General features: G+C 43.6%; 1 protein-coding gene across 1 annotated transcript in view; it reads right to left on the reverse strand.

Moving 5' to 3' along the window:
- Positions 1-22,943, reverse strand: part of LEMD3 (LEM domain containing 3) — a 385,365-nt gene that overhangs the window by 290,851 nt on the left and 71,571 nt on the right. Inside the window, exon 3 of the mRNA XM_033958493.1 lies at positions 13,264-13,330. Coding sequence (XP_033814384.1) covers positions 13,264-13,330 — 67 coding nt within the window. The remainder of the gene's footprint in view (positions 1-13,263; positions 13,331-22,943) is intronic.

Raw genomic sequence — 22,943 nt, forward strand, 5'->3', positions numbered from 1 at the left:
TCAGCTTTTACAAATGATACTTTATCTTTTAATCAATCGATTCTTAAAGTTGTAGAAGCTTGGGATGACTTTAGGTTAAAACTTAATCCAGATAAGACAAATTTCTTCTTAGCATCTCCATCAGATATGATCAGGGAAAACTCTATAAATTTGAACGGCAATATTTATTCCATCTTACCAATTATAAAAATCTTGGGAGTCCACCTTGATCATAATTTATCTTTTGACTTCCATATTACTTCCTAAATTAAAAAATCTTACTTCCTTTTATGGAAACTAAGAACAATCAAGTCATATTTTGACTTTTCTTCTTTCAGACTGTTGGTGCAGTCTCTTATTTTGAGTACACTGGATTATTGTAATATTCTTTACCTTTTAACTTTAAGAAAAATATAAAAAAATTACAGATCATTCAAAATGCTGCGGTATGGTTGATTTTTGGACTGAAAAGAACTGATCACGTATCGCAATATTATCACAGATTGCACTGGCTGACAATGGAAGCTAGAATAATTTTCAAGCTCGGTTGTATATGCTTTAAAGCTTTGAATGCTTTGTAGAGTTTTCAACACTAGATGAAAGGCATGAAGCTCCATTTCTACCCATTTATCTTTTTGACCATTTTAAATTTTTAAACAGAAAACATTTACATAAAGTATAAAGCTTTGATTTTCCATAAGCAAATGGATGTGTTTACAAATGACTTTTTGGTAAAATCTTAGCATATCAGGCGGCTATGTGGGAGAAAAAAGTTAGCACTTATAAATCATTTTCTACTCCTTATCTGGCCTTTAGAAAAATTTTAAAAACATATCTGTTTGGCAAATATTTTGCTTAGTCTGCTGTGACTATACTAAGATTGATTAGTATTTCTTGGTTTGTGAACCACACAGAACCATGAGGTAGTTGCGGTATATAAGAATGAATGTTATGTTATGTTAAACGATATTGCTGTAGGGCTGTCGAGTAAGATTTGCCTCTTTGCGGAGGATACCAAAATCTGCAATAAAGTAGACACCCAGGATGGTATGAATAACATGAAGACCTGGCGAAGCTTGAAAAATTGTCCGAAATTTGGCAGCTAAAATTTAATGTGAAGAAATGCAAGGTCTTGCATTTGGGCTGCAAAAACCCAAGGGAATGATACAGTTTAGGGGGTGAAGAACTTATGTGCACAACAGAAGAGCGAGACTTGGGTGTGATTGCATGTGATGATCTTAAGGTGGCCAAACAGGTTGAAAAGGTGAAGGCGAAAGCTAGAAGGATGCTAGGGTGCATAGGGAGAGGTATAGCCAATAGGAAAAAGAAACTATTGATGACTCTGTATAAGACTCGGGTGAGACCTCATTTAGAATACTGTGTACAATTCTGGAGGCTGAACCTTCAAAAAGATATAAAAAGGATGCAGTCGGTCCAGAGGAAGGCTACTAAAATGGTACATGGTCTTACAAGTTTATTAAAATTTGATTGATCACTTTACATAAAATTCTAAGCAATTTACAATTAAAATGAGAGGGAAACAAGTAATCATATAAAACATGACAAAAGACAGAGACTTCAATTACAATCTGGAACATAAGGAAAAGGAAGAACTACAATTTGTATAGTAAAGAAACAGATAAGGGCAACACAAAAGGTGAGGGGGGAAAAAACCCCTAAAAGTGGAAAAAGCAGATTAATGTTTTAACATTGTGGAGGTATGTCCGAGTTAGAATTCAAAAGCATCTTTAAAAAAAAAATAAAAAAAAAGAATTTTAGAGACTTAAAGATCTCAATCTGTATACTTTGGAGGAAAGGCGGGAGAGGGGAGATATGATAGAAACGTTTAAATACCTATGTGATGTAAATGTGCCATGAGCCGAGTCTCTTTCATTTGAAATGAAGCTCTGGAATGAAAGGGCATATGATGAAGTAAAGAGGTGATAGGCTCAGGAATAATCTAAGGAAATACTTTTTTTACAGAAAGGGTGGGGTAGATGCATGGAACAGTCTCCAAGCAGAGGTGGTGGAGACAGAGACTGTCTGATTTCAAGAAAGCCTGGGATAGACACATGGGATCACTTAGAGAGAGGAAGAGATAATGGTGTATGCAGATGGGCAGACTGGATGAGCCATTTGGCCTTTATCTGCCATCATGTTTCTATGTTTCAATGAGCAATAGAGGCTTAAGAAGCTGGTTTATCTCATCACGACTGGTTAGGCAAGACAAAGATGATCAGAAAGGTGAAATTCATTACTCTTCTCCAAATAGTGGAGGAGGAGGAGGAGGAAGAGGACTCTCCACACGTCCAACCTGTGGAGCAAAAAGCAGGTAAATGAACCACTTGATTGACATGGAAATCTGAAATCACTTTCAATAGAAAAGAAGGAACAGTATGGAGGACAACTCCCAAATCTGTTATCCTTAGAAAAAGTTCTCTACAGGAAAAGAGCTCTGAAATACTCCGTGCAGAGACAATGGCCACAAGAAAGACAGTCTTGATTAACAGATTCAGAAGAGAAACATCTCTGAGCAGTTCAAATGGAGCTTCCGCAAGACTTTGCAGAACAAAGGGCTGACGCAAGGGAGGCCACAAACACAGCGTCCCCCTGGGAAATCTAGTCACATCTTGATGAGCCGTCAGCAAACTGAAACTACTGTGTGCCCGAAAACACAAAAGACCAGCTACTTCAACCTTAAAAGAAGGCCATCACCAGCCCTTTATCCAGACCCAGGGCCGGATTAATGAATAGGCCCAGTAGGCAGGTGCCTAGGGCCCGAAATAGTCAAGGGGGCCCGCTGAAGGACGACTTATCAATATGCCAATTTTTTTTCAGATATTAATGGGCCCCCATCTGACAACGATGACAACACTGGCCACTACCGTTCCCCGCGCCCCCCCCCCCCCCAGCATCGACGGACAGCAACGCAGCCTTCCGCTGTCTTCAAAGGTAACGTGGCCAATGCAGTTCCAAGAATGACCCCACGATGAATGCATCTGCCGGTCCACCCCCCTCCTATGTCACTTACTTCTTCCGGCAAACGCAGTTATCACGGGATCGTCATGGAACTGAGCTGGCCGCGTTGCCATTGATGCCGGCGGAAGACCGCGTTGTTGTCCGCTGATGCCAGGGGGGGCCGGCCGGTGTTATCATCGTTGTTAGGTGGGGGCCTGTTGCCGTTGCTGAGAGGAGGGCGTTTCCGTTGCTGTGTGGAAAGGGTGGTGGAGGGAGAGTAAGGGGGCAGACGCTGATGGAATTGGTGTGCAGGGAAAGGGGGAAAACATAAGAGGGAAGGATACTGGATGGAATTGGGTTGGAGGGAAATAAAGAGGGCAGATGCTGATGGAATTGGTATGCAGGGAAAGACTGAAAACATAAGGGGGAAGGATACTGGTTGGAATTGGATTAGAGGGAAAGAAAGGAGGCTGATGCTGATGGAAGTAGGGGGTAGGGAGAGGAGAGAGTGAAATGCCAGACCATGAGGATGAGGGTGCGGGTGTGGGAAAGGGAAGGGAAGAAGAGGAAAGGAGAGAGATGCCAGACCACTGGAGTAGGGAATGGAAGAAGATGGATGCCAGACCAATGGGGATGAAGGGATAGATGGAAGGGGAAGGCATACAGTTTCTGGAAGTGGCACAGAAGGACAGAAGATGAAATAAAGAGAGTGACAAGAAGATGAGGAGAAACCAAAGAAGACAAAAGGTAGAAAAAATTTTTTCTATTTATTTATTTTTTTGCTTTAGAGCAGTGGTTCCCAACCCTGTCCTGGAGGACCACTAGCCAGTTGGGTTTTCAGGATAGCCCTAATGAATATGCATGGAGCAGATCTGCATGCCTGTCACCTCCATTATATGCAAATCTCCCTGAAACAAACTGAACCACAAGGCAATGGCGGAATAGAAATCACTAATGTAATGTAATGTAATCCCGAAAACCCATCGGGCTAGTGGTCCTCCAGGACAGGGTTGGGAACCACTGCTTTAGGCGACATGCATTGCTGTTTCTGTGGTGTTGCATTGTATGCAGAGTTCAGCTTCTTGGTGGTTTTATTTAACCTTTGTCTACGTATTTCTATTTTATCCCCCCTTTTACAAAACTGTAGAGCATTTTTTTAGCGCTGGCCGTGGCTAAAAACCATACTACAGTTTTGTAAAAGGGGGAGAGGTTAGTTTGTGATTACATATTCCATACTAGGCGAAGGTGTTTTCTGTGTTCTGTTTGTGTGAAAGACATGGTTTTTTGTTAGCGTTGACTAGCCTTGTTTAGCGAAATGCATCAGGCATGGTTCTTGGGAGCACCTTGAATTAACCCGATTTGAATCTCCTTATTTTCTGCCAATCTTCTTTTGTTTCATGTTGGATTATTTGGTGGACTGCTTGCCTTGTTGTTTCGTTGCAAGTTAACATACATGGAGTGGAACGTACTAGAGGAGTTACAGATTTGGTTGTCTATACATACATATATATGGGTTACAGTTGGTTGATGTAGAGTGGGGCAATTGAGAGGCGTTGTAAACTTAGTTATTAATATAGACTTATATTTTGGATAGTATTACTGCTTTACAAATATTTGAACACTTTTTTATATGCATGGAAAGGGTTCAGAGTTAAAGTCCTGGGTAAGTAGGTGTGAAGGGAAGGAAGGGGTATTTGTTCAGAGATGTTTGGGGGTTCCATAGAAGAAAACTGTGCACTGGTATGCTAATCTTTGTTTGTTTTAAATTAAAAAAAAGAAAAAAAAGTGGAAATAAAGAAGTAAATAGGAAAACAGATATATGGGGGCGGGACATGGGCGGGGCAGATCCAGGGGGGCCCAGTGTACTTGTGTGCCTAGGGGTCCTCGCAGAATTAATCCTGCCCTGTCCAGATCTGCCTGCAGAAAAGCAAGAACTGGAATGGGAGCTCACACTGGCTCCACCTGATCTTTGTGCACACCACTGCTGGAAAGTTTTCCAAGCTTTGGCATAAGAAACCATGGTAGAGGGTTTCTTGGACTTCAAAAATGTCGAGATGACCACATCAGAGTATCCACATCAAGGCAGAGCACTCAAGAGCCATGTTGTAAGAACAAAGCATTGTGGGTTCTCCATGAGAACTGGACCCTGACTGAGCAGGTCACAAAGAGGAGGGAGTTTGAGCTTCATATTCTGTTGAAGATGGATCAGATAACATAAGAACATAAGAATTGCCATACTGGACAGACTGAAGGTCCATCAAGCCCAGTATCCTGTTTCCTCTAACAGTGTCCAACCCAGGTACCAAGTATCTAACTGGATCCCAAGCAGTAAAACAGATTTTATGTTGCTTATCCTAGGAATGAGCAGTGGATTTCCCCAAGCCATCTCTTTTAGGAAATTATCCAGACCTTTTTTAAACCTCGCTAAGCAGCTGATTTCACCACATTTTCCGGCACCAAATTACAGAGTTTAATTACACTTTCTGTGAAGAAATATTTTCTCCGGTTTTCTCCGCATACCACAGGCGATGAAGCCAGCCTGGAGCCACTAGGATCATCAATCCCGGATGCAACATTATCCTGCGGATGACCCAACCAACAAGAGGCCATGGAAGAAACACGTAAAGGAGTTCATGAACTGGCCCAGGGCTGAACTAATGCATCCAGACCCATGCTTCCTGGCTCTGTTCTTCAACTGAAGAAGCTCCTAGCTTTCGAGTTTCTGACTGAAGCTATCAAGTCTATCTGGGGCCTACCCCAGCGTCATACAATGAGACGGAATGCTCTTTGGGAGGGAGAGACAACTCTCCTAGGTCCAGAACCTGGCAACTGAGGAAGTCTGCTTGCACGCAATCTACTCCATCCACATGTGCTGCCCATAGATGCCCTTCCACACACCAGAATAGCATGTGCGCTTCCCGACTCAGGGAAGCACTTCTAGTGCCCCCTTATCGATTTACACCACAGCTGTGGCATTGTAAGAACATACTCGCACCACTTTCCCTTCCAGATCGACCAACGTTTCTGATGTGGAGTCCACTGCTCCTGAATGGAGTGGTCCCCACAATAAGTCCACCAGGCAGGCATCAGTCATTGAGAGGATCACTCAGTGATCCAAAGAGGCTGGCTCTGCCGGAAAGCCTCCCCCAGAATCCACCAGCACAGGCTGCTGCGATCTGGTTCCATCCAGGGGAGCGGCATCTGAAGGAGATGATGCTGTGGGGACCATCAAGAGAGAAGCGACTCCTGGAAAGGTCAAATAGGTGTTCCTTGCTCAGGGCAAAGCCTTCAGGGAGGCTGCCATGGACCCTAACATCTGCAAACAATGCTAGACTGTAGGAAGCTGAAGCACCAGGAAATCCACAATGTTTTTCTGTCTGCATGGCTCGGGAAGAAACACACAACCCTGCAGTGTATAAAACTGAATACCCAGATATTCCTAGGTCTGCGACAGCATCAGCTGACTCTTCTTGACAATCCATCCCAAGCACTGTAGCAGAGATATCACTGCTTGCTTGCACTCCAGCCAGGAAAGAGCACAGAACAGCCAGTCGTACAGATAGGGATGAACTTGGACCTACATCCTGTGGAGAAATGCCGCTACAACACTTTGGGAGACGTTGCTAGCCCAAAAAGGAGAGCTGCAAATTGGAAATGATACTGTAGAACATGAAACCGCAGATATCTGCGATGGTCCGAGTAAACTGGAATATGAAGATAAGCTTCTGTGAGGTCCAACAATGCCAGAAACTCTCCCGGGGTGATAACAGTGATGACCGTATGCACCATTTCCATTTGGAAATGCAGAATCCGCAGGAAGGCACTGAATGATTTGAAATCCAGAATGGGTCTCCAGTCCTCTGATCCTTTCTTTGACACGATGAAGTATATCTGCCTAAGCCCGATTATTTTTCCAGAACGGGCTCTACCACTCGAACATCCAAGAGATACTGCAGGGTAGTGTGGACTTTGGACTCCAGCTGGCCGGAGAATTCAGAAACAAATCTGGAGTGAAGCAAAACAAGTCTATCTCGTGTACCTCCCCAAATTATATCCAGCACCCATGTCTAGCTCTAGAGGACCTGGAGGAAGCAAGGCCCAAAGTTCCTGCCTGCACCCCCTTACACACTGCAGCACACAGTACACGGATGCTCATACGCCGGTAAACCAGCACAATCCATACATGTATTCAACAGAATAGGGGCTGAGGGGTCTACCCCAACCAATTTTAAGCAAAATCGAGGGGGTTTTGAGGAAGAATTTCAGCTTTGGAAAAAAGATAGATAAAAATCCAAGATGGTCATTGCCAGCAAATTTGCACCAAAAAATGGCAAAAATAAACACTTTAGAAAAATTAAAAATAGTGATTTGAGGTTTGCGAAGGTGGGAGACCTGAACCCTACCCTTAACTGTGAAAAACACTTTTTTCAGACCACCCCCGATTCTCCCATAGGAAATAATAGAAGTGTCTGAAGTTCCTTGCCTGGATGCTCTGTGTACTGCAGCTGAACAGAGGAAAAGGGTTTTCTGCCTCAGAAATGCTTCAGAAGGACCAATTCTCAAAGTTTTTGGGCTCCTGGACAGACGAACCTTGACCGAAACCTCTACTCCCTCAGAACCTCTATATGCAACCGGGGCTGAGAAACACAGCATGCACCCTGAGGGCTGTTACTCAGGACGTAAATAGCCTGCGCTTAAGCCGCCAAGGTCAGAAGGCAAGCTAGCTCCCAGGGAGACAGACCCCGAGCCTGAAAAGGGCAGCATATAGCAACCTGGCCCCATAGGTCCACATGAAGCTTGTCCAGTGAAGCTGCAGGCCAGCTCCACGAAAACTGTTTCCTTTCTTCCAGCAGAAGACCAATGCAAAGGCACCAAAGCCACCGAAAAACGAACTAAAAGAAAAAAAAATAAATAAAAAAGGAAAAGAAGCAGATCAGATCAGAAAGACTTTGCATAGTTCACTTGCAGAAATTGAAACCTTAGAGGATCTCTGTCTCTCTCAGAGGTAATAGAACATGGAGAAAAAAAAGTGTATCGATTTCTGCAAGCCCTGGTTCGCAGCTATGGATTGGACACCTTGCATACTGAATCCAGAAGGGATGTACCAAAAAGCACAGTTACTTACCGTAACTGTGCTTTTTGGTACCCGCTGGGCGGGAAGGCACTCGCGCATGCGCGGTGCGGGTGACTCGAAACTTCGAGTTTCTTCAAGCAAGTTTGCTTTTGAGGCGTCCGCATCGAGGCTCCGTCGGATGACATCACCCACTTGTGAGAATACCTGCCTGCTTGTCTTGGGATAATGATACAATAGATATAGGCATCTGACCGTGAGTGGGAGTTAAGAGTTGAAAGCAGCTTTAAAAAAGTGGGCTTTAAGCTTGAGCTTTTCGACTCCTCTGTGCTCCCTTCTGCATTTGAGCACAAAGTGAACAGCGAGATGACTTATGGTCAGGCTTGAGGCACAGTAGGCCATGTCGTGGGGATAAATGATGGACATGGAATGTTTCTACTATTTGGGTTTGTGTCAGGTACTTGTGATCCGGATTGGCCACTGTTGGAAAAAGGACACTGCGCAGGATGGACCACTGGCCTAACCCAGTATGGCTATTCTTATATAGCAGCCTGAGCACTTCTTAAACTCACTGGAATGCTTTAGGGACATAGCAAGAAAAATAGACAAACCAAAATCAAACAGCTTAAAGGTAAAAAAACAAACAAGCAAACCACCAATCCTTTTTTTTATTTTGGGAACAAAGATCTGCCAAGAGCTCAGGCCTAAGGAGGCTGTGAGCCGCAGAACAAAAAATTTTTTTAAAAAAAACTTAAAACAGCTGAAAAGACTAAAAAAGAAAGAGGGAGCAAGGACAAAAAGAAAGAAAAATTGGTCCCACACTGATGGAAAAGGGGCAAGGCAACATGAGACAACAAATTCTCTCGGACAAAAAACAACAACTGTGCAACAAAAGCAAAGAACATGTCTTTACTGTTCCAAAGATGAAGTAAAACTGCGGGTCCCGCATGAGTCAGATGGATGGAAAAGGATAAATGCATGCACAGTCGAGTCTGCCACAGAGAATGCTGGGCAGCATCTGTGCCAGGCTCCATGGATGAGATCACCCACATGTGAGGTCTACTTGTCCTTGGAAGATGCAAGTTACAATATGCATTACGAATGTGCAAAGGCAAAAATATTTCCGTTTCATTTTCAGAAAATTTAGATTTCCCTGTCTATATTTTTTCTCTTTCATACATTTGCTTTACTTGTAATAAATAAAAATGTTCGATAATAAGTGAACACAAATCTATTATATGCTTATTACACAATCACATCACATTATTATGACCGTCTGTAATATCCAGAATAACCATCTCTGACAGCATGGATGGCAGCCAAATTCTGTAAGAGTGACTCAATAAGATGCTGGGTGGTTGCTAGAGTATCTGGAGCCATGCAGACTGCATTGTGTCCGATACTTACTGACAGGTGTGTGATGATGGATACAGTCATTGAATATGTTGATCGAGGTGGTCTCAAATGTGTTAAGGCCTAGGAAATTCAGAGGCCAGGGAAGTAGCTGGAAGTCTCTGCAAACCACTCACGAACAATTCTGGCAATACGACATGTTGAAAGATCCCATTGGCCATACGGAAAACCATAAAAATATATGGGTCTACTTGATCAGCAAGAATAGAGAGATACCCATATCGGTTGAGAGTGCCTTCCAGAAGTATTGAGGGACACATACCATACCAAGAAAACATTCACCAGACTATAACGCTGCCGCCACCAGCTTTTGTGTACATCCAACAGCAGTTGCTAGGTGTTTGATCTCGGCAGTTTCATGCCCAACAAGTCAACATCCATCCGTTTGATGGAGCTCAAAATGTGACTCATCAGAGAAGGCAACCCTCTGCCAGTTGGTGCAAGTTCAATGTCAGTACTCCTGTGCAAATTACAGCCATTTATTGCGATGAACCCTCATGAGCATGGGTGCAGTCACCAACCATCTGCTCCAGAGCCCCATTCGCAGTAGGGTTTGCTGCAGTCATTTTGGACACACATCTGGAAGCCCCTGGTTCATTTGGACAGTGAGTTGTTCCATGGTAGCATGTCGATTAGCCTGCACCAACCTGTGTAGCCAACATATACCTCTCAAATCGATGGCTCGTGCTGCTCCACAATTACCACATCGGGTTGTCGAAAATGTTCCATTCATCCACTCACAGTACACTTTAACCACAGCAGCCTGTGAACAGGTCACAAACTCTGCCGTTTTCAAAATGCTGATGCCCTTAGCCCGGTAGCCTATGATCATGTCTCTTATAATGTCTGATAAAATTGCACTTTTTCTCCATGACACATGGTTGCTATTTTGGCAACTTGCTGATATTCCACCTTATATAACCACAAAGTCTGCATGCTACATATACATTCGTTCATCTGCTATGTGTCCCTGATGTAGGAGGTAGGCGGTGGTCTTAATAATGATACTCGACCATGTAATTCATAGCTTCATACCTCTTAAATCAGTTGTTCCCAAACTGTCCTGCAGGCTCCTCAACCAGTCAGGTTTTCAGAATATCCACAATAAATAGTCATGAAAGAAATCTATATGCACTGCCTTTGCAACATGCAAATCTCTGACTATTCACTATGGATATCCTGAAAGCCTGACTGGCTAGAAGTTCCCAGGACAGGCTTGAGAACCACTGCCTTAAAATCAATTGTGCACACACTGAATTTAAGGTATGCCAGCAAACAAAATGTATGCTAACGAATGTCCATCTGTAATAGTCACCCTCCAGTGTTGTCTGCTTCTGTGCTCAGCATAAGTCAAGAAAATTAACAAAAAATGTTTTACAAGGAACAATGCAAAGGTCCAATCCCCCATAAGAAAACTGAATAACTTGAAAAACAATGGAAGCCATGATCATTGATCCTTCAGGAAGTTGACAATATGTTACGTGAAAAACTACAAAACACAAACTCAGGGGAACCAAATAATCAGGGTTCTTTGAGTGGGCAGACTTGTTGGGCCTATGGCCCTTTTCTGCCATCATACTCTATGTTTCTATAACCAAACAATCATAAAATTACTATAATTTAGCACAGCATAATTAAGTTTACTCACATAGCACAGCACAATTAAGTTTACTCACATGTAAAGGTGTTTGGTTGGGAGGTTTTTTATGCCAATGAGGTATCTCTCTGTGCATTGCTTGCCTGCATGCTAAATATGCTAGCGTCAAACTTGAGTCTGAGCAGTGGCGTACCAGGGGGGGGGGTCAGGGGGAGGGGCAGCGGTCCACCCCGGGTGCAGACTCCAAGGGGGTGCACAGACGGCCGGATCCGGAACCTCCCGCGCTGCTCCAAATGGCACCTCAGCACAGCTGCCGTTCTTATAACAGAGCAGAGTCGGCAGCCGCGCTGAAGTGAACGAAGGTCCCGCGATGACTGCGCTGTCTACTGCCTCTGTTCCGGAAGAGGTAAGTGACATTGGGGGGGGGGTTGTGAACCGGCAGCCGCAGTCATCGTGGGATCTTGCAACAACTCCTTACGTCTGCCGGCCCAGCCCCCTCCGACGTCACTTACCTCTTCCATCCAGAGCAGAAGCGTCATCACGGGACCTTGCTGATTTGGGATGGCGAAAGAAAGGAGCAAAGTAGGGTGGTGAAGGGAGAGAAAGGAGGTCAGGGTGTTATGGAAGGGTGTGGAGGGTGAGAAAGGGGGGGGTCAGGGTGGTATGGAATCATGGTGAAGGGTGAGAAAGGGGGTCAGGGTGGTATGAAAGGGTATGGAGGGTGAGAAAGGGGGGTCAGGATGGTATGGAATCATAGTGAAGGGTGAGAAAGGGGGTCAGGGTGGTATGGAAACATGGTGAAGGGTGAGAAAGGGGGTCAGGGTAGTATGGAAGGGTATGGAAGGTGAGAAAGTGGGGGGTCAGGGTGGTATGGAATCGTGGAGAAGGGTGAGAAATTGGTCAGGGTGGTATGGAAGCGTGGTGGAGGGTGAGAAAGGGGGGTCAGGGTGGTATGGAATCATGGTGAAGGGTGAGAAAGGGGATCAGGGTGGTATGGAAGGCTGTGGAGGGTGAGAAAGGGAGTCAGGGTGGTATGGAAGTGTGGTGGAGGGAGAGAAAGGGGCAAATGTTGATGGAATTGCGGGGAAAGAGACATAAGGGGGAAGGATACTGCATGGAATTGGGTTGGAGGGAGAGAAAGGGGGCAGATGCTGATGGAAGTGGGGGGAAGGGAGAGGAGAGAGTGAAATGCCAGACCATGTGGGTGTGGGAGAGGGAAGGGAAGAAGAGGAGAGGAGAGATGCCAGACCATTGGAGGAGGGAAGATGGATGCCAGACTAATGGGAGTGCATAAAGTTTCTAGAACAGGAATAGAATGCCATATAGAAGGGACAGAGAGAGGGTAGACAGTGGATGAAAGGAAGAGAGTGACAAAAAGATGAAGAAAGCAGAAACCAGAGAAGACAAGGTAAAAAAAAAAATTCTATTTATTTATTTATTTTTTTGCTTTAGGTGAGATGCATCACTGTTTCTGTGATGTTGCATTGTATGCAGAGTCCAGCTTATTGGTGCTTCAGTTTAACCTTTGTCTATGTATTTTTATTCTATCTCCTCATTTACAAAACTGTAGAGCGTTTTTTAGAGTTGACATCTGAACTGTTACCACTGTGGCTAAAAACCACACTACAGTTTTATAAAAGGGGGAGGGGTTACTTTGTGATTACATACTAGGCGAAGGTGTTTTCTGTGTTCTGTGTATTCAAAAAGACATGGTTTTCTGTAAGGACTGACTGTGTAGGATTGATCTGTACCAGTCTGGCTTGTTTAGTTTTACAATGGGTTTATTGATGTACTGCTCACTGCAGTATGTAAGATGCTGCCTTTTTCTAGGTATTCATGTGTGACGTGTGGATTGTTACTAAAAATCATATTTTTCATACAGATGGGGGTGTGTCAAAAAATGATGGGCCCCGAGTATCACATATGCTAGGTACGCCACTGAGTTTGAGGCTTTTTCCTCTTTCTTAAAACAAACTGAGCCAATTGTGAGTTGTATGTGCTGCAGCAATCCTTGTAACAGGAAGGTTTGCAATCTCTATAAGGGGTTTATTTTGGAGAATGGGCTGACAATATGTTCCCTGCATGTGAATGTGACAAGCTTTCTGAAAAACACTCGCAAGGCTGTTTATGTCAGTCTCATAACCTATTTGTGGGTTCCTCTGTAACTATGCTTAAGACACAAAAACAACTTTGAAAACAAAATTAAATATATTATTGAAGGTGGAGTAGATAAAAAAAAAGTTACCTGCTACTTTTGCCAGTTTATCATGCAGCTTATGGAGTGTGCTCATCATGAGATTTTTTTCATAATTCTGAAAAACAAAATATATATTTTAAATCAAGAAAAACTTTGCAATAAAATTCATACATGAAATTGTATGCCTATATTTTCATTTTTCTTACAAAACAGCCAAATAGCCCATGTTACATTTTTGGGGCATGAAACTTAAGATTAGAAACTGCTTTGCTCATTAAGTCAGTTCAGAGGAGATATGAATGGATAGTCTGGTAACAAGCTATTATACCATCTTAAATAAGAAGTAGGAAAAATAACATACCAGTAATATCTAAAGATCACACAATAAAGCAAAATAAATGTGTGTTGGAAGGAGGAGATTATTTTCTTCTTTTTAATCCCCCTTACATTATTAGAGTACAAAGGAGAACTAGATTCTTACCTACAGTCCCACCAGATCAATCCAGAACTTTAGGGTGTTGTGACCATCAACCAGCAGGTGGAGATACAATTCTGTGCTAAATAGAACTATATGCAGCTCCCACAATTCAGTATTTTGTTAAAGCAGGAGGAAACTTAAAAGGAGACCAGAAACAGACAACTTGACATCCTCCTTGTAGTATTAAGAGCAAAAAAAAATATTAGAACTTGACACTGAATAGAGCAGACAATTTCTAAACCAAATCAAAGGCAACCCAAAAAAAGAATAGGTAGGAATATGAACATTTCTGGTGGGACTAAAGAAAAGAAAATTAGCAGGTACCTAATTTCTCCTTCTTTAGTGTCTTCAGTCCAAGACTTACAGGATGTAATAAAACAAGTCTTCAAATATGGTAAAAAATCAAAATACTTGCTTTGATTATCAAATCATAGAAAGATGCCTCCTGTCTTGAAGCAATGCTTTGAAAATTTATGAAGAGAAGACTGTGTTCATGTTTTGCAAATGTCCTCTGACAAATGTCCTCTAGCAAAAACTGCCTTAACCTCTGTCCAAGAAGTTGCCCCTCCCCCCCCTCTCCTTTGTAGAGCGAGCTTTGAATATATAAAAGTTGCCATACTGGGAAAGACGGAATGTCCATCAAGCACAGTATCTCATTTCCAACCGTGGTCAATCCAGGTCAAAACTACCTGGAAAGATTCCAAGGAGTAAAACAGATTTTATGCCACTTATCCAAAGAATAAGCAGTGGATCTCCCCATACTATCTCAATAAAAGGCCTATGGACTTTTCCTTTAGGAAATTATCCAACCCTTTTTAAAACCCTGCTAAGCTAACCGATTTCACCACATTTTCCGGCAAAGAATTCCAGAGTTTAACTGCACATTGTGTGAAGAAATATTTTCTCCAGTTTGTTTTAAATCTACTACTTAGTTGCTTCATCACATGTCCCTACCAATGTTCCCTCTAAGGATTGATGAGGTATGTGCAAAAAAAAAAATATGCATGAGCGACAAGTTACATACTCCACAAATTTATGAGCAGGCGCAGAGGACGAGTGCCCATGAGATTGTGGGAGGGTTAAATACTCAAAACTTAGAAGAATAACAATTTACTTAAAGTTTTTGCTTCGCCAGCTTTCTGGTATCTTTACATACAGTGGCGTACCTATGTAACACCCAAGGCCCATCATTTTTTGGCACCCCCCCTCCATCTGTACGAAAAACATGATTTTTAGTAACAAGCCACACGTTACACATGAGTACCTAGGAAAAGGCAGCATCTTACATATTGCAGTGAGCATTACATCAATACACCCATTGTAAAACTAAACAAGCAAGACCAGCACAGATCAATCCTACACCGTCAATCCTAACAGAAAACCATGTCTTTCGAACACACAGAACACAGAAAACACCTTCGCCTAGTATGGAATATGTCATCACAAACTAATCCCTCCCCCTTTTACAAAACTGTAGTGTGGATTTTAGCCACGGTGGTAACAGCTCTGACGTTCATAGAATTCTGAGCATCAGAGCTGCTACCACCACAGCTGGCGCTAAAAAACGCTCCACAGTTTTGTAAAAGGGGGGATAAAATAGAAATACATAGACAAAGGTTAAATTGAACCAGCAAGAAGCTGGACTCTGCATAAAATGCAACACCACAGAAACAGTGACATATGTCTCCTAAAGCAATAAATAAATAGAAACTTTTTGGGCTTGAGAGCTACTTTAAAATGACCAAGTCAAAATGATCTACCAACAATAAAATTAAAAAACACAAAGCACACTACACGCTGAGAAAATGTTAATTATCATTCCTATTCTGAAGACCAGCACAAGATGTAGAAGTAGAAGGGACGCTGGGAAGCTGCGATCACAATATGATCCGCTTTGATCTTGTCGCAGGGGAGAAACATCGGTCCAAAACGACAGCCACGGCACTGAACTTCTGAAAAGGGAATTATGAAGGGATGAGACTCATGGTAGGGAAGAAGATTAAGAAGAGGATAAGCACTGTAAAAACGCTAGAGCAAGCTTGGTCCCTTTTTAAGGACACAGAAACCGAGGCGCAAAATCTATATATACCGCGTATCAACAAGGGATCCAAGAGGAAAAAGAACAAAGAACCGGCATGTCTCACTGTAGAGGTGAAGGAAGCGATCAGAGATAAGAAAACTTCATTTAAGGAATGGAAAAGGTCAGAATCGGATGAAAACTGGAACAAGCACAAACAACATCAACGCAGGTGCCATAAGGCGGTAAAAGGGGCCAAAAGAGACTACGAGGAAAAAATAGCCAAGGAGGCGAAGAACTTCAAGCTGTTCTCTCGATATATTAAGGGAAAACGACCCGCAAAGGAAGTGGTGGGACCGTTGGATGACCACGGAATAAAGGGAGCACTAAAAGAGGACAAAGCAATCGCTGACAAACTGAACACATTTTTTGCATCTATATTTACCGAAGATGTACACAGCATACCGGAACCCATCAGGCTATATGCTGGAAATGAAGACAGAAAGCTGACAGGATTGACGGTCAGTCTAGAGGAGGTATGTAGGCAGATTGATAGGCTTAAGAGCGATAAATCCCCGGGACCGGATGGCATCCATCCGAGGGTCATCAAGGAACTGAAAGGGACCATAGCTGAACTGCTTCAACTAATAGCCAATCTGTCGATCAAATCGGGAAAGATTCCGGAAGACTGGAAGGTGGCGAATGATACACCGATCTTCAAGAAAGGTTCGAGGGGAGATCCGGGGAACTACAGACCAGTGAGTCTGACCTTGGTACCGGGAAAGATGGTAGAGTCACTGAAAAAGGACAGCATCATTGATCACCTTGACGGACACGGGCTGATGAGGACCAGTCAGCACGGTTTTAGCAAAGGCAGATCGTGTTTGACGAACTTGCTGCACTTCTTTGAGTAAACAGACAGATAGACAAGGGCGATCCAGTCGACATTGTATATCTGGATTTTCAGAAGGCGTTTGACAAGGTTCCGCATGAACGACTACTTCGGAAAATTGCAAGCCATGGAATTGAGAGGGAAATACTCACATGGATTAAAAACTGGCTGGAGCATAGGAAACAGAGAGTGGGGATAAATGGACAATACTCGGACTGAAAGAGCGTCACCAGTGAGGTGCCGCAGGGCTCGGTGCTTGGACCCGTGCTCTTTAACATCTTTATAAATGATCTGGACATAGGTACAACGAGCGAGGTGATTAAATTTGCGGATGATACGAAGTTATTCAGAGTAGTAAAGACGCAGGGGGATTGCGAAGATCTGCAACGTGACATAATGGGCATTGACATGGGCATCGACATGACAGATGAGGTTCAACGTGGATAAGTGTAAAATGATGCATGTCGGTAACAAAAATCTCATGCACGAATACAGATTGTCCGGGGCAGTATTTGGAGAGACCTCCCAGGAAAGGGACTTGGGAGTTCTGATTGACAAGTCAATGAAGCCGTCCACACAATGTGCGTCGGCAGCAAAAAGGCCAAACAGAATGCTAGGAATGATAAAGAAGGGGATCATAAACAGATCAGAGGTTATTATGCTGCTGTACCGGGCCATGGTACGCCCTCACCTGGAGTACTGCGTCCAGCACTGGTCGCCGTACATGAAGAAGGACACAGTACTATTCAAAAGGGTCCAGAGAAGAGTAAGGAAACTAGAAAGAACATGGCGTAAATCAGGGACCGACAATGATAGACTTAACTGGCGACGAAAAGTCAACGAATACAAAAAATTGATAGTCGAAAAACGCAGTAAATATTACTCCCAACTCTTCAACACCCCTTCTCTAAACAGTAAAGCTCTTTTTAGATTAGTCAACTCCCTTCTAGACACCGATTCACACAAACGCTCTAGCTCAGAACTCCCGCCCCCCGCAACAATCCTAGCTGACCACTTTGCCAACAAAATTCAAACCTTAAAATCGTCTCTTACAACTCCCAACACTGAGACGATATTCAACCTTCCAGCAGTAGACACAACAGGTTCAAGGGCCGACATGACCTGGAGCTCCTTCGAAAGCCCAGACTGGAACCTTTTTCTCAAACTCTTCTCAAAATACGCCAACGCCAACTGCCTATTAGACAACTGCCCACCCACCATCATTAAATCCGCCCCCCCCCCCCAATTCACAGCTGAACTCTTCAATTGGGTCTCACTATGCCTGTCCACTGGTCTCTTCCCGACTGAACTCTGCCACATTCTCGTATCCCCCCACCTCAAAAACAACAAAGAACCCATCTTCTCCGCCGCCAACTATAGACCCATCGCCAACATACCACTCTTCCAAAAACTCATGGACCTCATGAACTACCTAGAAAAGTTCAACATCCTTCATGATTCCCAATCCAGCCTCCGCTCAAACCACAGCACAGAAACGGTCTTAGCTGCTCTAACCAATTACCTCCTCCACCTATTCTCACTGGGCAAAAGCGCCCTAGTACTCCAATTCGACCTAAGCAGCGCTTTCGATCTGGTCGACCACGATATCATGCTCTGCTGCCTTGACTCCATCGGCATTTCCGGCCAAGTACTAAACTGGTTCTCAAGCTTCCTAACTAACCGTACTTATCAGGTCCACAGCAACAGAACCTTCTCCCATCAATGGCGTAATTCCTGCAGAGTCCCACAAGGCTCCCCACTATCCCCCTCCCTTTTCAACATTTACTTGGCTCCTCTAGCACGGACACTAGCCGACTTAAACCTTAAATCATTCATATACGCCGATGACATCACCATTATCTTACCCCTAACTTCATTCACACAACAGACAGAACAACTCACCTCTTCTATCCTCACCAAGTTAGAACTATGGACCTCACAATTTAAATTAAAATTGAATACTGAAAAAACCAAAATCTTCCTGGCAAGCCCTACCCATAAAATAACAAACACTTCCCTGAAACTGAACGGCCTAGATTATCCTATCAACCCCACCATAAAAATACTCGGAGTCATCCTAGATAGATGCTTGACCTTCGAAGATCATACCAGTGCCCAGGTCAAAAAATGCTTCTGCTTCCTCTGGAAACTTCGCACCATCAAACACCACTTCGACCACCTCTCCTTCCGTTTACTGGTCCAATCATTAATCTTAAGCATACTGGACTACTGTAATATCATATACCTGGGAGCCTATAAAAACACCATCAAAAGTTTAAGAATAGTACAAAATGCCGCTGTCCGCCTCATTTTCGGCCTCAAAAAATATGACCACATTAGCCCCTATTACACTAAACTCCACTGGCTGCCGGTGGAGGCAAGAATCATCTTTAAATTCGCTTGCCTCTGCTTCAAAACCTTAGCAGGCTCTTCACCAATTTACCTATCTGAGCACCTCGAAATTGCTGGTCCCTCTCGTACTTGAAATACCTACCTGTTTTCCTTTCCCTCCCTGAAGGGCTGCCTCTACAAAAAATTCCTCGACCAATCCCTAGCATTCCAAGCGGGCAAATGGAACAAATGCCTCTCTACTCTCATCTCCAATTCCCCCCCCCCCCATCAAACATTCAGAAAGTTAACTAAAACCTACCTTTTTGACAAATTCCTCTGATTTATCCTCCCTCCTCCTTCCTCCTTCTCTGACCTCGACTCACCCCCAGACTCTTTACCACCGTATGTAACACTGCTATTTGTAACACCGCTGTATGTAACTTATAGCAAATGTAACTACTCCAAATATATAACCTAGCTGCAAAAAATAACTTCACCGTAAATCTATCGTCTAAAATGTACATGTAACATGACTGAAAATGTATCGTCTAAAATGTAAATGTAACATTAACGAAATAGTAACTTCGCTGTAAATGTACAATCTCTTCATATGTTAACCGCATAGAACTTCCATGGTAATGCGGTATACAAGAATAAAATTATTATTTATTTATGACTAAGATGGTTAAGGGGCTGGAGGAGCTGCTGTACAGCGAAAGATTAGAGAAACTGGGCCTCTTCTCTCTCGAACAGAAGAGATTGAGAGGGGACATGATCGAAACATTCAAGGTACTGAAGGGGATAGACTTAGTAGATAAGGACAGGTTGTTCACCCTCTCCAAGGTAAGGAGAACAAGAGGGCACTCTCTAAAGTTGAAAGGGGTTAGATTCCGTACAAACTTAAGGAAGTTCTTCTTCACCCAGAGAGTGGAAGAAAGCTGGAACGCTCTTCCAGAGGCTGTTATAGGGGAAACACCCTCCAAGGATTCAAGACAAAGTTACACGTTTCTGCTGAACAAGAACGTGCGCTGGTAGGGCTAGTCTCAGTTAGGGTGCTGATCTTAGACCTGAGGGCCACCACGTGAGCGGACTACTGGGCATGATGGACCACTGGTCTGGCTCAGCAGTGGCAATTCTTATGTTCTTATGTTAGGTCAAGGCAGATGACTCTATGCATTGTCACCTCAGTAACAACCATACAAAAATAGACAAATATACACCCCTTCCTTTTTATTAAACCACAATAGCAGTTTTTAGCGCAGGGAACTGCGCTAAATGCCCAGCGCTGCTCTCGACGCTCATAGGCTCCCTGCGCTAAAAAACACTATTGCGGTTTAGTACAAGGAGGCCATAGTGCAAAATATAGACAGCATATATAAATCCAGACACATTTTGATCACTAAATTTAAAATAAAATCATTTTTCCTACCTTGTCTGGTGATTTCATGAGTCTCTGGTTGCACTTTCATCTTCTGACTGTGCATCCAATCTTTCTTCCCTTCTTTCAGCCTGTATGCTTCCTCTCCTCCAGACCTCATTCCCTCCCCTAACTTTTTCTTCCTCTCTCCCTGCCCTTTCTTTCTTTTTTTCTCTCTTGATGCCCCCTTTTTTTTCTGGTTCCCTTCTGTCCCCCTTTCTTTCTTTCTTTCTCCCTACCCTCTACAAAGCCACTGCTGCCACCATCGGGGGAAACAGACCCCAAAGCCACCGCTGCCCCAAGCTCTCTCTGCTTCCCACCGATGGGCCGACCAGCATTCCCCCGACATCAATTCTGCCCTCGGAGAGGAAGTTCCGCCCAGCCAGGCAGCGATTGGCTGACTCAAACTTCCTCTCTGACGGGAGCCTTAGGGGAGGTGCACAGCCGGCCAGACCGGTTGTGCACCCCCCCTAAGGCTGCATCTAGGGCGGACCGCCCCCCCGGTCCCCCTTGGTACGCCACTGAAGACGTGGCAGCAGCTCCTCTCACGAATCCCCATCTGCGTCGGATGTCCGATACAGTCGGGGATCTTGAGAGGAGCCGCCGCTGCACTAAGGCGAGCAGGGCAGACCGCCGCCGCCGCTTCCTCTTACCTCCGCCCGCCCTCGATTGAGCGACACAAGAAAATAGCCCTCCATTGAGCGACGCCACTGAAAATAGTGAGCGATCGCTCATGCGCTCAGCTTAGAGGGAACATTGCCCTAGACCTAGTATTTTTGGAGAGTAAACAAGCGATTTCATATCTATCCGTTCCATTCTATTTAGTATTTTCTAGACCTCTATTATATCTCCCTGAGCCATCACTTCTCCAGGCTGAAAAGCCCTAGCTGCTTTTAGCCTTTCCTCCTAGGGAAGTCTATCCCATCCCTTTTATCATTTTCATCGTCCTTTCTTATACCTTTTTTAATTCCACTGTATCATTTTTGAGATGTGGCTACCTAGAACTGCACAAAGTATTTGAGGTGGAACAATTCAAGGGCATTATAACAGTCTCATCTTTGTTTTCCATTCCTTTCCTGATAATTGTTAACATTCTATTTGCTTTCTTAGCCTCCGCCAAACATTCAGCTGAGGGTTTCAACACATCCTCAATGACGCCGCCTAGATTCTCTTCCTGGGCAGTGACTCCCAACATGGAACCCTGTACCACAAAAATACAGTTTAGATTAATCTTTCCTATATGCATCATTTTGCACTTGCTCACATTAAACATCTGCCATGTTGATGCTCAGTCTCCCAGTCTCACTTGATCCTCTTGCAATTTTTCACATTCCCCTTGTGATTTAACAACTTTGAACATCTTAGTGTCATCATTCAAGGTACTGAAGGGAATAGACTTAGTAGATAAGGACAGGTTGTTCACCCTCTCCAAGGTAGGGAGAACGAGAGCACACTCTCTAAAATTGAAAGGGGATAGATTCTGTACAAACATAAGGAAGTTCTTCTTCACCCAGAGAGTGGTAGAAAACTGGAACGCTCTTCCGAAGTCTGTCATAGGGGAAAACACCCTCCAGGGATTCAAGACGAAGTTAGACAAGTTCCTGCTGAACCAGAACATATGCAGGGCAAGTCTCAGTTAGGGCACTGGTCTTTGACCAGAAAGCCACCGCGTGAGCGGACTGCTGGGCACGATGGACCACTGGTCTGACCCAGCAGCAGCAATTATTATGTTTTTATCAGCAAATTTAATTATTTCACTAGTTTATCCCATCTCTAGATCACTGATACATATGTTAAAAAGCAGCAGTCTCAGCACAAACCACTGGGGAACCCCATTATTTACACTGCAATAAACCCCCCCCCCCTTAAATTGTTTCAAGCAGACAGATTATTCCAAGGAAGAAACTTCATAGGCACAAATACAGTACATCCTCTCCTTGAAGCTAATAAAGTTCAGTAATTAAATATCTCCATTCATCCTGTGCTCTTTTAACACAAAATTCATAAAACTCAATAATTATATTCAATGCTCTTCTCAATAATCCTTAACTGATCAGTTGAAATTCAACAATGATTTCAAGCGGAGTTTTTTCCACGGCTCTCCACATATCAGTTTTTCCATGTATCTACTACCATAGGACTCTCAGGGATCCCTGAAGAAGACTTTTTTGTTGAAACACGACCATGTTGAGTCCTATGCTTTCAATGGACTAGGTCCTTTAGGTTTTTATGTGGATTATTTTATTGTATCTTTGGAACTTTGATATTTTCAATTAGGAACATTGTCACTCCACAGTGGGGTTTTTGTTTTTCCTGGGGTTGTTTTTTTTTTTGTTTCTCCAGGAATTTTTCTCTGTGGATTTCTTGGGATCAATTTTCTTTGGTTTTGGTCAGCTACAATGTGGTTTCATTAAAATGTGTTTTCTATTTTTGACCTGTATTCTAGCCCTGACTCAGCTTCAGCAAAATGATGGCTGGCCACTGTCGGCTAGGCAACATGGTATGGATTGTGAAGATTATACATTGGACACCATGCTAAGTTATAATTTTTTTTTTGGAAAGAATTGATGGGGTGCCTGATGTTTTAGTAACA

The sequence above is a fragment of the Geotrypetes seraphini genome, chromosome 9, assembly GCF_902459505.1.
Source record: "Geotrypetes seraphini chromosome 9, aGeoSer1.1, whole genome shotgun sequence".
NCBI classification, from domain to species: domain Eukaryota; kingdom Metazoa; phylum Chordata; class Amphibia; order Gymnophiona; family Dermophiidae; genus Geotrypetes; species Geotrypetes seraphini.